The 15,574-nt window shown below is 42.8% G+C and overlaps 1 protein-coding gene across 1 annotated transcript in view; it reads right to left on the reverse strand.

The window, feature by feature from the left end:
* Positions 1–4,593, reverse strand: part of LOC131884462 (uncharacterized) — a 38,967-nt gene extending 34,374 nt beyond the window's left edge. The window contains exon 1 of the mRNA XM_059232256.1: positions 3,321–4,593. Coding sequence (XP_059088239.1) covers positions 3,321–3,744 — 424 coding nt within the window. The 5' untranslated portion in view covers positions 3,745–4,593. The remainder of the gene's footprint in view (positions 1–3,320) is intronic.
* Between the last annotated feature and the right edge of the window lie 10,981 nt (positions 4,594–15,574).

The raw sequence follows: 15,574 nt of genomic DNA on the forward strand, positions 1-15,574 counted from the left end.
GATGATCATCATGATTGGTGGTCTCTCGACGAGAGCCTCTGAGGTAGCACTTCGCCAAAGAAGAAGAAGAAGAAGACCGAGAGTGAGAGAGAAAGAGAGTGAGAGAGAAAGAGAGAAAGACAGAAAGAGAGCAAAGGAGCAAAAGAGAGTGCAGCTCTCTGCGCCAAGATGCAAGGCAGTCAATGCCAATGAGGCCAATGATAAATTTGGCCTGAAATGTTCCATTAGCCACTAGTTCAGGCCAGTCAGAGGCATCGACTAGATTCATGCCCAACCTATTGTATCTCATCCTGTAGGGAACCAGATCAGCCAACCCATTCCGTCCATTCCTCAAAGACTTCTTCGAGCACATGTCTCACTCCGACAGTTGGACTGGCTAACTGAATACAGTTTGAGTCATGGATGGAAATTTACATAAGCTGTACGGCCAAGGCGGATGTACCAGTTGGACTGGCTAACTGAATACAGTTTGAGTCATGGATGGAAATTTACATAATGGACATCGGCAAATAACGAACCTTGGGCACTCACTCCTTCCCTCCAAGCCTGTCTTTTCCTTACTGCATCAACGTTTACTCTCTATTCTCCATCCATTGCCATGCCATACATATCGTCGCTCATCAACAACCATCTGTGGCTCAGACTTGTCGCACTCCCATCCATGGTCTAACACAATCTTCAATGTGGCCGAACAAAGGCTTTTGCCTAGGTACCGATTTCTATGGAGCAATGGCATCAAACATGGATACTTCTATAATAGATTCGATAAGCCATGAAAGAAGACCCCCCAAAACAACATAGCTTGACTTAGAACAGTCTTAGGAAATGTGAACATAATGGCGAATTGGATGTCTGAATTTCTGGCGAAAAAATAGATGCAAATTTGTTTATCAGGAAGTAGTAGGCTTCAAGTCAGACTTGGATCATTTCTTAAGCAAAGGTCTACGTACATCAGCCCTTTATTCAAAAACAAGTTGAGTTCGCCAACTCTAATCAATTTTTGGGTCAGAGAGTTACAAACAACAACAAAAATCAAAATCAAAGATGCTTCTGAATGGTCTTTTCATGAATTGGAGGACTATCCCTCAGTCCCTCATATGGACGAAATTTTCTCAATGTCATGATCTTCATCATTCACCATTGAATAGATTAATTAATGCCACCGACCAAAAGGCCACTGAATGAAATTTCAGTCTCTCCAAGGCTTTTTACGTACTTTTAACAACTCATTTGTAGATTCGACCTAAGCCCTCTACCGGACTGCTGCAATCTTGACTCGTCCTATCACAAATTCATCATGAATCATAGGTCTAAAAAAGGGATACTGGCAGTAATATGAAGCTTTTGTGAGCTGTTTATGGAGGCAAAATGTACGTGTGGCTGCCTTTTTGAACGCCAACGTACCTATTTCCAGCATCGTAACGTGGTCGACTTGGTACAAGATCTAGAGTCTTTTGAATGACGGGAATGGGCCGAGGAGGAGGGTGGGCAGTGGAGGTCGCAATTGGAAGCTCATTCATGGAGGCCACGTTTTGGCATAGGTGAAGGAGAAGATTGATGAGACCCTGCAGGATCAAGTGACCACTCTCTCCTCGATATTGTTTTGTTTTCCCTGTGATTGTGAAATCAAGGGTAATATGTGGAGTGGAGGCCTGTTACATCGACTCCCCGAAGTGCTCCGTCAACAAGGTGTGGGCCAACCTGTTCCAGAACTTCGTTAGGAAGGTGAGACCCAGCTTCAGGCATGGGCTGGAGGCTTTGAAAGTCGCCGAGGGTTTTGCAGTACTTTGACGGGTATAGATACAAACAACTACTAAGACTACTTTCTGCAACAGACAAGTATTGCAACCCTGACGGTTCAAGTAGAACTTACACATGATTATCCGGCCGAAATTTGTCCATGGTTTGCTCGAAAAACCCTGCTTTCAACTTTCAACACTCTGCAAGTCTCATTTGTCTGAGCTTCGTGCACACAAAGGACATGCATTGAATAATAACTATAGTTTTGTCACATTTGGTGGGTTCTCTTTAAACCGGGCAGCATAAAAAACAAAAAGTAAGTGTGCGACCATCTTGACTTTTTAAATTACGAATCTGAATAAAATGTTTTGGACGAAAGTAATCCCCATTGAATTCATAGTTTGCATGTGGCATAAGGCTTTTCAAGAGATAATCATTGATTGAAACTTGCAGAAACTTGGCTTATGCAAATTTTCATTTGACAACTCTACTTCATAAACTCAAATCCTCTGACTGTAAATTAAGCTGAATGCTAGTCAGTTGTAAGATCGATTGAAAAAACTGTCTTGACTTTTATACAAAAATTAGATTGTGTTGGTGGATTACCATGCCATAATTGCTCCTTTGCTCCTTAGTTTTTTTTCCTATTTTTTATTAGATTACAAATGATTGGAAGTTTTCCAAAAAAGGCATTTGTAATGAAAGCGATTATTTCCCTTTTCCAACAACATTAGTAACGACAGCCACCACTATTTCAGTAAGCAAGTGTTCACAGCTCACGGAGATGGGTTTCTCCGGTTTCTATTAGCTACGCTAGGTCAAAATGGAGAGGAAGTTCTGACGGTCCGAAAACGTCAGATTATATGACTGACTATGTTCATTTCTTGTGGGTCACTTTCAAATCCGCCCTCCAGTCACGACCGGCGAGGTTGACGATGACAGGAAGGACAACGAGGATGGGGAAAACCATCCATGCATCCTCGAAGTCGATCTACCGTATCGACAACAGTCACGGCCACTTACTCACTCACTCACTTCCTTACTCGATTGACCAGTGAATGGTCCAAAGCCAAATCACAGGCATAACTATCTACATGCATACAAGGTACATACAGTACGTAGTACGCGTGTACGTACGTATGTCGGGCTAAAATGCAAATCCTTCTGCCCTGATCTTGTCTAGTCCAAAAGAGCAACCCAACGAATGAGAGGAGCAGAAAAAAGACACAAACACCCTCGAAGCTCAAGTAAACCAATAGACCGGGACAATGCAATTCATCCTCTTTGGGTGATTTACCACTTTCACACTGGAAACTTGCCTAGAGTAGTACATCTATTGGTGGCATGGAAGACAAGGGCGGAAATTTCCGTCACAAAGGGGCTTAGACAGGCTTAAGAGAGCAATTCGAAAGCCTAATAAGTGAGCTTACCCTCAGCCAAACTAATTATTCCTGGCCAATGTTCAAATCTTGATCCAAGGACGACGACTTAAAGAGCCGTCGTAAATCTAGGCCTGTCTAATCTCATCTAAGATGAGATGTTTGTACTCTTTGTGTCTATGATTTGGGAGACGAACTCACGCTGAGTGAAGCACAACTCGAAGAGGCCAGATGTGGTGAATTTGGGCAGATACTCTGGCGACTTGTTGGGTCCGAAGAGGATGGTCCGATTTAGGTTGGGCATTTTCTCCTCTGTCCGCAGCCAGTCCGACGATATCACAGACGAGGTAAACGAGGAGAGGGCGAAAAGGCACGACAGCGGGGTGAACACCCACAAACACTTTAAGGTCCGACCCACTTTCCGCCGACGGCGGATCAACTTCTGACTAAAGGTGCGATTGAGGTGCTTACTAATAGGGTGAAACGTGGGAACCACATCCGTTTTAGACGGACAAGGCTGTTCTTGCTCCGAGGGGTGGGCCGAGGGGTGGGCCGGCACCCTCCCGGAGACGGGTCCAGGTCCGCGATGCTGGATCTTGTCCGTTTGGCAACCGCGAGACTCCATCGTCGACGAATGGCAGGTTTCCCGTCGAAAGATTCGCGCCCGAAGAACGGCAATCCGTAGCACAACTGGAATAATGGCCAGGGGCGTGGTGCCAACGATTGGACATGAACCACGAGACTTTGGGGGCTGGAGCAGGAAGATCAGATTGACCGAATGGCCAAGATGAGCCGGCCCGGATCAGGGAGCAATTTCGGCGAACATCCGCCCAAGAACCAAGCATCATGATGACTGAGAAACCCCGAGAACGTCGTCGTCAATTGGGTGGTTAAATTTGGTCCCGACGGAAAATTGAAGTGCCAGTGCTTCATCAGCATAATTTCATGTCATATTGACACATGGAGAGAGAAAGAAAGAATAGGGGTAGGTTTTCTCTCTAGAATACTATGTTCATCGACCGTATTTGGATTGTATGATGCTTCCTAAAAGTGACGGCGTGATGCGACAAGGCCTTGGAACCAGGAAATGTCGTCCACCAAGGTCCAATCATTGACGGCACTGTATCTTCCCACTTTTTGTATTGAAGCACACAATCAGGATAGGATTGGCTGGAAGACTAACGTCTGATCGTACTTTCCGTGCGTACTGTCCGTGGACAGGAGGCTGGTGCACCGTCATTCCGTGTCATTTTCCTGATCTTCGGTTGCTTCTATATCTGTATTTGTCAACGATCTCATGCACACACGCACACACTCTCAAAACAAAAACAACAACAAGAATCAACGAAAAGAAGTCCTTGACAAGGACCACTCGTCACGGTTCAAGCATGTGGAAAAGACAAACGTCCCCCACCTACCATATTACTTGAACAGTAGTAGTAGTAGTAGTAGTAGTAGTAGTAGTAGTAGTAGTAGTAGTAGTAGTAGTAGTAGTAGTAGTAGTAGTAGTAGTAGTAGTAGTAGTAGTAGTAGTAGTAGTAGTAGTGCTCGTCGTGGTACACAAGGAGTAGGAACGATACGCAGTCCCTCAATTGTTTGTACAAAGCAATGATGAGAGCACATGGATCCAAGGGAAAAGTTTGGGGAGCCAGCAGCCAGCCATCAGAAGGAACAAATGTTCCATCTCAAGAGTTCATATCATGGCCAGTGTATGTAGTATATGTTGTGTATTGTTGTCAGATGCCCATATCCCTGGCCGGACTAATCTTCTTCAGGCAGGCCTTTAGTGGGGCATTTGGATTTCCCAATCCGGAAACATTGTCGAGTAGAGGGTTTTCGTTCGCTTCATTTATCACGCGTGAATGACTTCTTCTAATAAAGAGCCGGTGTCGGAGTGAGTGGGGTGCTCATCCATCTCGTGCGATCATGAACCGGATGTCCTCTTTAGTTGATCTTGGAGACACAGACGTACAGTACGACCTCGTAGTACATACGTTCACCACTAGCACTGGTCAGATAATTTCCAACGAACGAGCCGCTGAAGCTTTACTGTACTCAATGATGGCCCAAGAAGATGGAGAAATGAGTGCAGACTCTAGCATGAAGAAGAAACTGAGAGTTATCTCAAGCTATCTTCAGTAAGTACCAGAGATCGATATGTTTTCCCCAATGAGTCGACGACAACAATCACCACTTCAGCAGCAGTGGTAGCAGCAGGATCTTCTTCACACGATCACATTTGGGCCTACAAGAGAAATAGAGACCTAGGATTATTTCGAGCATTGCCCAGTCGTCCAAGAATAAAGGCCAACTTTGCCTTGCTATCATTGTTGCAAGCATTTGAGTGGATCGGGGGATTTTGTCCGCACCAAACTTGGAACGGGAAATCCCCGTTTTCCGTTTCCCCTACTTCCCATGATAACCCATTATCAACACCAATCAAGCCTGTGGGAATAGTCGAGACACTTTAGCAAGCGAGCTTGAGAAACCGACGCTATTCGCCTCTTTCTTTCTTGAAGCAAGAAATTGGAGGCCTTCGTAAGTACAATAGCTTCGATTTCATGTGCTGGCACCAATCAATACTCGATATGTACGTATTCATTCCCCTTAATCTCAGCTGGCATTTAATTACCCACCCAAACCGAGCTTAAGCAAGTAACGAGTTGTCGTTGGAAGGCCATTTCTGCCGTCTTTGCCTTCCAATCTGAGGCCAGACCAGGCCAGACAAGGCCGGACCAGGTCCGCCAGCTAGGAGGAAAGGGAAGTGCTGAAAACAGAACATGATGGATCTCTCTGGCCATCCATCTTCAACCCCAAAGGCCAAGAGCGGACCTTTGGGTCAGTTGTCCACGTTCCGGACATGAGCCCCTTTCCGTCTTTGGGTTCAAGTTGGCCTTTCATGACGCCACATTGAAGGCCAAGGACGTCGTCGTTCTCGTCGTCTGCTGGATCCTAACAAGGCAAGGCTAGCTCCAGATGTAGTGAGCATAACAGGATCTTAAGCCATTTTTGCCTTGAAACAATTGTCTAAGATGCCTTACGCTATCTTGCCAATGGATCCGTGAGTGGGAGTTTGATTTTGGCTTTTTTATGGATGCCACAAGATAAGTTTGGCAATTGTATTTGATCCCAAGTGCAAGTATGTACTCCATCCACGGGCTTCTAAATAAGGTTGTTCTTAATATCCGTAACAGATACCACTATTGCAGAATTGTACACATCATAAAAGATTTTTTTTGATAAAAACTCCTTTTTTAACTTTAATTCTAGTAGATATACTTCAATTCAATCGCACTAGCAACTACTAATTTCGCCGAAATCGTGTGATTTTTTTTCTCTCCTTATATTAGTCGTCTCATGCATGTTCTAATAGGGTAAAAGCTAAAACCAATCGCTCTTGCCAGAGCTCCACCGATTTGTTTATGCGAAGCGTAAAGAGAGGGAATGGATTTTTGACGTAGTGATGCCTCTTCAACGTTCCAATTTCCCCATAACTTCGTGGAACAATTCTCCATGGGGTTTAAGGTAATCTAATTTTGACAAGCAATGACAACTAATTTGATAGGGCTAATCACCTTTCTGTGGATTGCGAACGCTTTGGTTTTGTCCTCTCGGGTTGTTGAGAAAAGATCGCCAGTACATATACGAGTACGTATGTACGTACGTACATAGAGGGTAAATTTGGCAACCCAAGGGCTCATCGCTCAGACACAGAAGTCTCCCCAAAAAGTCACGTTGTTTGATGGCTATCTCGTAGAGGGATTTCGCGTCCTTCTCCGTCGATTCAGAACCAGGCCATTCACATTATTCTTTGTACTCATCTTCTTGGAATAACTCTAAATAATTATTTCCTTCATAGTGGGTGTTAGGATCAGAGGGTAGAGACTCACCCGGCCATCACATTGTCCATTTTTTTCAATAAACAGTGGCATGTCCGTATCAGATTGGTTCCTAGTCTGTGGGTGTGGTTAGCGTCTAAAAATTTCTTGGGCTGACAGACCGGGAAGGAGGATCGAACTGGGGTGTCTCTCATGTGTTTTCAATCTGCAGCAAGCTTCACTTTAAATGTGGGCGTTATCGTGCCTGCTGACCTTACCCAACTGAGCCCGAGTCTAGATCTCGGCCCACACAGTACGTAGTTGTTTGGATAACTCCTCATTTATGTTAGGTGAGCTCGTAACTATTGAGTTGGAAGGGACTCACGGTATTTTCACATTTCGTTATATCGTTTTCTACACCAATTCTATAGACAGAGAGACTCTGATGTCGGGACTCGTTGGATGGATTCTCAATCTTGTTCGTTCATCACCGCCCTGAGAAAGATACGTTCGTTTCTTCAGGCTCTCCTCTGATCCCTTGAAAGTAGGGATGATTATTTCTGGGCCGTTGTTGCTTGTCATGATAATGATATTTCCGAGATGATGCCGCTCTTCAGGTCTCTTAGGATGCGAAAAAAAGTCCAATTTGAATACTGGAGTCGTTTCGACAAGTGCATAACATCTAGCAGATATGTAGGCCCAAGGTTGGGTCGAATTTTCATTCGATGACGCAAAAAGTTCATGTAACATTTTTGAATTAGGTCAGCAGTAACGGCTCTGTGAAATTTGAATCTTCGATTACTTTTTTCGGGTCGTTCGTTTACTTAGGCTTTTGCCAAAATAACTTGACAGGTAATTATTTGGGAGGAAATGTTCCTTATTTCTATGGCATGTCTTGAAAATGAATTTTAAGTGGCTCGACCCCCAATAAGCCTATTCTGTGAGCCCAGGAATTATGTTATGTTTCCCCAGGTCCAATGACTAACCTCAGTCAAAAATCTCTGATCATGACCTTGTACTTTCAAAAGGTAATGATTTTAAGAATTTAGGTAATTCCTACTTTTTTAACGCCAACGGCAAAAAAAGCTTTTTTTCCTTTGTTAGGGCTCTCTAAGGTCGCTGTGCATCTCTAATAAGAATAAAAACTTAATTGTGTACCGTATGTTCGTCATTGATGATGACTTTCAGACTTGGAGTAGTCTTTGGAAAGATCAAGAGATTGAATCAATGCCAACGTGGGCAAAAATAAGGTGCAAAAACTGCTACTTTCGGATTATGAAAAAGAATGAGGAACGAGCATCCTTTTTTTAACACTTTGCTCCTTATCAGCAAACAAACTGCAACTAAATTGTATTCAAATATTTTTGACGTTGTGCCCCATGGAATAATTTTCATGAACAATTGCTGTGTGTGCCTTCTTGCTATTTTGCTAAACACGCTATTATTGGATTTTTTTTCAACGATCGAAAACAGGACAGAAACACTGCAATACCGTGTCTGCTTTAATATCCAGATGACGTGGACCTTTAGGGGTTCAAATTCCTCTTCATTGAGGATGTATCCTTTTGCTCGATTGTTCCTTTCCCTTCTAGGTTTCTAACCTTTGATTAAGCATACCCTGAATTCAGTAGAGATCGAGAGGTTAGTTTACTTAATGAGACTCGAATGCCATCAATTGGTCCCGGATTTACGCTATACTTTCTCAGAATGTCCAAAAGAACATGATCTTTTGACCTCAGGATCGATTTCCAAAAGGTCCAGAAACCCACCATGTACGTATGGATGAAGTGTATCAGGAGATCATTATCCCCAACAAGTTCTAAGAGAGTAAGATAATTGAGATCCACGGATCAATGGAACCAACCAACCAATCATGTGTTCTGAAGTGCCCCCTTTCCCTGTTAAAAGGTGTTTGTTTGACTTTAATCTATTGGGTAAAACATGTCTACAAATGAAGGCTTGCTTGTCTAAGTCCGCGAGGAAAAAGGCGAATTTGGTTGTGTTTTTTTCACAGGCTTTACTAACCCCGACAAGGAATGTAATCCCCACTACTATTGAAAGGAAAGATTATAATTCGGCTATTTCTTGGCAATAAAGCTCTTTCTGATATTTTTCCACAAACGAATTTGAGTGGACACACCGGGCTAGCTCTGGAATGTGGCGTTGATCTGGAATGCTGTTTAAAAACTTGTCCAAGTCTGTCCTGAAAGAAGCTACCAGATCAGCCACACCAACGCACGTATTCCTTACGAGTACTAGAAGGAAGCACATTAAACCATGAAGGAGCCCGAGAAAGAAGAGAGGCGGACTCATGAAGCTCATGAATGCTTTTGAAAATGTACACTATCAGATACCTTATCGTACCGTTTTAGAAGACTGGACGTACAGTCCCAATCTCTCTCTTCGCTCCCAATACGAGTGCTTTCTCATTTTCTCTATGTTCCTAGTGCAACAAACACCTTTGGACTTGTTCGACTTTTTGCAAACCTGCTGGTCTATTTAGGTGGAGCCCTGTGGGACACCAGACTACATCGACTGACTCATGACTCTCTAATCCCTCAATGACCTGCTCTATATGCTCAATCAGTTGGGTAACCGTGCTAAAATGTGCTCGGAACGCATGTTGGTTAGGAGGAAGGACTCCATGAATATCAAGAAATCCAACAAGTTTGAACTTCATGATCTTCTCAAACACCTTCGCAATATTCGAAGTGAGAGAAATCGGCCTGCTATAGTTATTGTGGAGCGACTTATCCCCCCGCTTTAAAAATTGGAACAATATGAGCTAGCTTCAGAGAAGAGGGGAACTTGCCCTGATCCAAGATGCAACGCATCAAGTACGAGAAAACAGGAGCAAGAACCAGTGAGCATCTCTTCAGAAACCCAGATGTCACACCATTAGGGCCAGAAGAACTTGGACACCTCAAGTCCCTGACTAGACTCGCCAAACTCAACAGACAGACTCATCATTAAAGCTATGAACTATTGCTTCAAAACTCTGTTGAGTTGAAATCACACTAGAGAACTGATCTCCAAGCATGTTAGCCTTAACCTCCACATTGTTAATGGCTTCACCATCGACCTAAAAAGGACCTACAGGGTGCTTCATCTGTCTCTTAGAGTTTGCATAAGAGAAAACAACCTTCGAATTCCTCGTAACCTCCTGGATCATTTAACTCTGCAAAGGATCACTCTATTCTCCACTTTTTGTGGCAATCAATCTTGAAAAGGGCACCTGAAAAGAGCCCGTCAATAAAATCTGACAAAAGCATTGATGTCCCAATGAATCATTTTTGTTTTTGTTAAGAATGATTTGACCAAGTGGGACTCACAAGTACTGCTTTCAGTTGCTTTCAAGCAACGGCTGTTTGGTAGAGACTTCCCAAAGATTGCAATAATGAACATGCGCTCTCGTACCCTTAAGGGATCGAATAGATAAAACTAAGCTACATAACTTGTTCAGAAATAGGAATGGTAGCGAATAGAACAAGTGACAGAGAATATAGTTTATGAAAATCACAATTTTTTGGTTATTGACAAATTTCGGGTTTGTAGGCGAAAGATTTATTTGAGATAATCAAAGGGAATATACTAGAGGGCTAGAATATACGTATATACGTATCCGTCGATCCATTAGCATCTTTTAAGTCAGACTTGAACAAGTATTGAATCAAAATCCCTGACCAACTCTAGATTCAAGGCCTAATCGCATCCACCAACTCTAATTCGTGGGTGGATTAAATGTCATATAAAAATAAAGTTATATAAGATATACATATTCGGTCTTGAGAAGGTGTGAATTTCAATCCCAGTATCGAGAAGGAAGTCCACAAAATGAAAAGCTAAATGAAGAGATCGGTAAAGTCGAAGAATATAACAACATGCTCATGAATTTGGTCGAGAACAAGAAACAGATACAGAAAATTGGTCCCAAATAAATCTTTATTGTGCGAGCGCCGGCCTCATTGGATTTTACAGTTTTTATCATGACAATTAATCCTGTACTGCATTGGTTGTGCCCATTTTGGGTATTGCCACTACGTAGAGGGGTGAAGGGAGATCCCAGTCGAGCTGAAATTTGCTAATGTAAATTGCAAATTTTTCCCGGTAATGTACCAATCGATGCCTTCAAACCGTGCTGGAATTATTGCACCCAGGTTTTCCCTATTGATCATCGTGATTTTGTCAGAGACCATAAAGCCTGACTAGGCTTGATGAATAATTTACTGTAATAGGCTGTTGTCTGCTACTGCAAGACATTGTTTTGCTGATGGTAAAAAAGGTATCATTTCAGTCGCTCATAGAAAATCCTGCTCAAGGACTAAGTTATTGGATTGATGGCTCGTTAGAATTGAAAAGGAACTGTGACTTTTTCCCAATCAGTAGGTACGAGTAGTAGCCTTCACATCTCAGGACGGTAATTGAAAAAATCAACTGACAATTGAATGTTAGAATCAATCGAGTGAATCCTTAACTTACAAGGTTGTGTGTATCATTTTTTCTGGACAGAACTTTGAAAATCGGGTGACGCTCAACTCTCCCATCTTAGAAGCCTCACCAACAAAAATCATGCGAACGGACCAGCAAAGCCGGACCCGACACACATCTCTAACACCAAGTCAAGTACAGCACAAGCTCATCCAAATTCGTGCCAGGGTTCAAGTCTAACCTTGGCTGAATTGAAGAGGCCCTTGACTTGCTCTAGTAATTTCTTAGCTTTGATAACTGCAATCGACGACTGTTGTCATTTGGTGTCGTACATGTACTTGCATCTGATCGAGAGCACAACCACTTTAAGGTAGTGTTGATTCGCCAGAGGAAGAAAACGGTAGGTAAATTAGATTGGGTGAAAAAAACCTCGCCCCTTAGGGCAAGTCTTGTTGATGCTGAGGTAAATTATTCCAATATGATATTGCTTTTTGACGCTCCCTTAAGAACCAGATGCTGTTTCATGAGAGGATTGCGACAGTCGGAGGGTTCTGTTCCCAGAATGGATCATATCACTGATTCTCGTGGATGGATGGATGGATGGATGGATAGATAGATAGATAGATAGGTAGATAGAAGGTACTGAAAGTAGTAGTACTTGTATTGAGTAGTACATGTAGTTAGTGATGAGGAGTTGTTTCCCTGATTCAAAGACCCTTCCTCCCTTCGTTCCTTCCTCTCCTCCTACTCCTGCTGCTCCTGCTGCTCCTCCCTTGTCCAAAGGTAGAGAAAGGTACGCTACAAAAGGCTCATTCCACGTCCCACACCCTGTCTGGTTATGCTCACTGAATGGGGACTACTTAGGTCCCTACGTACAACATACCCACTAATACTGATGCTAACTGATTTAGGTGAGTGATGTGATTCAGGGACTGTGGACGTGAGAGAGTGAAAGAGATCGGATGCAAATGGAAAAACACAGACAGACTGACTCACGACGCAGATGGATTAAGGGAAAGCAAAAGAGACGCTTTTCACGAGATGATTCGCTCAACAACCCCCTTGAAAAAACCTTCCCAAACATGGGGAGAAAGAGATATTATTGCTACATAAACGTTTGAAGTACTGGTGGATGGATCATCATGGCTGCCGGCAGCATGCCAACTAGTAAAGTTATTACTTTGTTCGAAATCAGGTTAGCCCGAGTCAGGCTCAAATCATGAACTGATACCAACGGAGATTAATGCCAATGAGTGCCAAAGATTTCACCTCCAAATACAGGGCCCTAGTCACATCTGGTTAATATGTAATTGTCTATTGATGCAAATAAACGTCACTTGGGTTGCATTTGTTTACATTAATTCAGTCGGTCTCATATATTTTTTAATGTATCTTGAGACATTTTAAAAAAGATGAACTGTTTTGCTGTTTTTTAAAAGGATTTTACCGATGCTTTGGGAATGAGTTCCCAACAAGTCATGTCATGTTTGATAAAGTATTTGGCCCAGTAATGACCTTAAGTTGGCCGCTTTAAGGCATCCTTGAACGTGAAGTTGATCAGGTATCGATAACAAGAAAACTCCCAAGATCACGTTTAAAAGTTAGCAAAGGTTCATTCAAATCGTAGATTCGTCGAAGAGCTACAGGCAAAAGCCTTAAGGTTCTATAACAGCTTCATGTCCATCGAATTCACTCCATGTCGTATGGCACAAATAATGCCTCTTGCTATTGCTCAACGCCTGGGTTTTGTGACTTTGTACACTGTATAACCCCAGAAACTGGAATCGATCTCAATAATTTAGGCGCGGCTCTTTACATGGCGATATTTCGCGTGAACCTCCTTTAGACTGTTTCGGTCTTTTTCAGTCCTGCCGCGGTCATTGAGGCCTAAGTGAGGGACAAATACTCCAAGGGCGCCACACAAAAATTAATTCACATAAGGTTTTCATATTAAATGAGTTTCCAGGTTTCAAGGTACCGTAAAAGGATCCGCATGTCTGACATTTTCACTTAAAAAAGAAAAAACTCAACAAATATTCCCAGATCTTTTACCCAAGTGACCAAATCAATTGGGTTTCGACAACCACTTGAATAGGTCGGTTTACCCATGCCCTTGGGATCAAACGTCTTGGCTTTAAACATGTCACCATTCAGCTTCATGTTTTTTCAACTACCCAATCATAAATCTGATCCAAGTCGTTTCGTAGCTCTTGAGTGTCAATGGAATTTGTATCAACAACTAAATTGGTATCAACGGCAAACAATCAAAGAAATTGATGTTTTTCGGCGTACTCGTTTACATACATTTCACCAATAAAAGGACTTGTTGCCATTTCAATATGCTTTCCATGTTGGAAGGATGCAAATAAAATCAACAGCAACTATGGCAAAAAAACAATTTCTTGCCCTTGTTGCAAAAATCTTGGAAGAATCTAATTTTAAATGTAGCGGAAGATACGGATAATGAAGCTATTTCTAGAGCACGTATTTTATACAGTCATTCTGTATCCGTTCACAGCCAACTAACCGCCAATAATTAAGCATGCAATAACAAATGTTCCACCAGTATTATTGATGATAGTGCAAGCAGCAGATACTTTGCAAGACCACCCATGGATTTTTTATCTAATGGAATTGAGATTGATTTCTCAGAGTCATTTGGTGCCACCACCGATGGAACCCAAGAACAACCATGAACGAGCGAAACGGGTGCAGAATGAGATACTCCTCGAATATTACTAAAAGAGAGTTTACAGTAGAGGATTTGACGTACATTAGCTGATATACTTGGAGGGCCTAGGGGAAACAAGCTAGAGACATTCTAGTAGAGGTCTGATGTGATGCGCTATATAATAGGAAGAGTGGCATCATAAGAAAAACCCTGTACTATGTCTTACATTTTCTAAGATATATGGTTAGGCTGATAAATTTCCATCAAACTCTATGATAACTAGATTCAAATATCAAGATTTTGGTTCACGAACTCGCTAGATGGCTCTTGGCTCCGACAAAACCCTATTTTTCATAGTGCATTAGACTAAGCAACACGCTAGTATATTACTCGTATAATGCAATTATTACCCCTACGCCTACAAAGCATATGGGCCAGTATCTACTGTAAGAGTCGTCACAAGTCAACATTCTCGAAAAAAGGTTGAGATGAAAAGACAAGTTCACCCGTCAGCTTTGAACATATTCAGATGGCTCAGATAACTTTGAAATCATTCACTAACCTAATGAGAAATGAAATTGAGTGGCTCTGTTCTGTTTGATTCAGGCCGGGGCCTTTCAACCTTGGACAACCCATTTTCAGATTGATTGTACAAATCAGAAGCAGACAAAAAGTAGGGGATCACAAAAATGACAGACTGATGTTTTCCTCGTCTGGATGAGCCAGAATATTAATCACGTCACTTCCCTCGTCATCAACTTTTTATGCCAGCTCACATCCTTCCCTTTTCATAGAGCGGCCATATTTTCAATCCGACCGTAATCCAAGTGACGCCCAATGAGTCTGTGTGGATTGGTGATTTCCGGTCTTAACCCAAAGTGTAAGCCATCTTGACTGATCGATCTTACCTGCGGGGAATCCAAGTCAAGGAGATGGGCTCCCGTTGTATTTGGGTCTCTGAAAATGATTTCAATGTTCATCAACACGATGATGTGATGATGTGATGATGAAGGCCAATTCAGGCCCCTGTGCACATGGACAAAGTGGCATGAATTCACGCGTAGGCAATGCCTTGTGTTTATTTTTTGGTTTATTCAGTAATTGCAATTGCGATCAAGCTCAGAGCCTGCCATCACAATAAGACGTGTCACGTTCTGTGCGAGAAACCACTCACTGATCGGCATTCTGCTCGCCATTCCATGGAAGAGCTCCCTGTGCTCGTTTCTCGAGGCCTTCTTCGCTTTACTCAACGTACGCAGCCGCACGCAGCCGTCTGCCGACGTCCTCGACGTCCTCGACATCTTGGTCTTCGTGTTCGTCCTCTTCGTGGCTTTTTCGAACGAATACCCATTCGTTCGAAAAGGGAGAAACCGTGTCCTTGTTCCTCTTTTGCATCCATTGAATTTCGGTCGAGGCCCAAAAGGACCCGTTGAGATCTATGAGGAGGTGTGCGGGAGATGGAGAAAGACAGAAAGAAGAAAGAAAGAAGTGGAGAAAGAAATAGCCACAGAAGGCCTAGTACGTGAAAAGAGGGAGGA

Source organism: Tigriopus californicus, chromosome 1, assembly GCF_007210705.1.
Source record: "Tigriopus californicus strain San Diego chromosome 1, Tcal_SD_v2.1, whole genome shotgun sequence".
Classification (NCBI taxonomy): Eukaryota; Metazoa; Arthropoda; class Copepoda; order Harpacticoida; family Harpacticidae; genus Tigriopus; species Tigriopus californicus.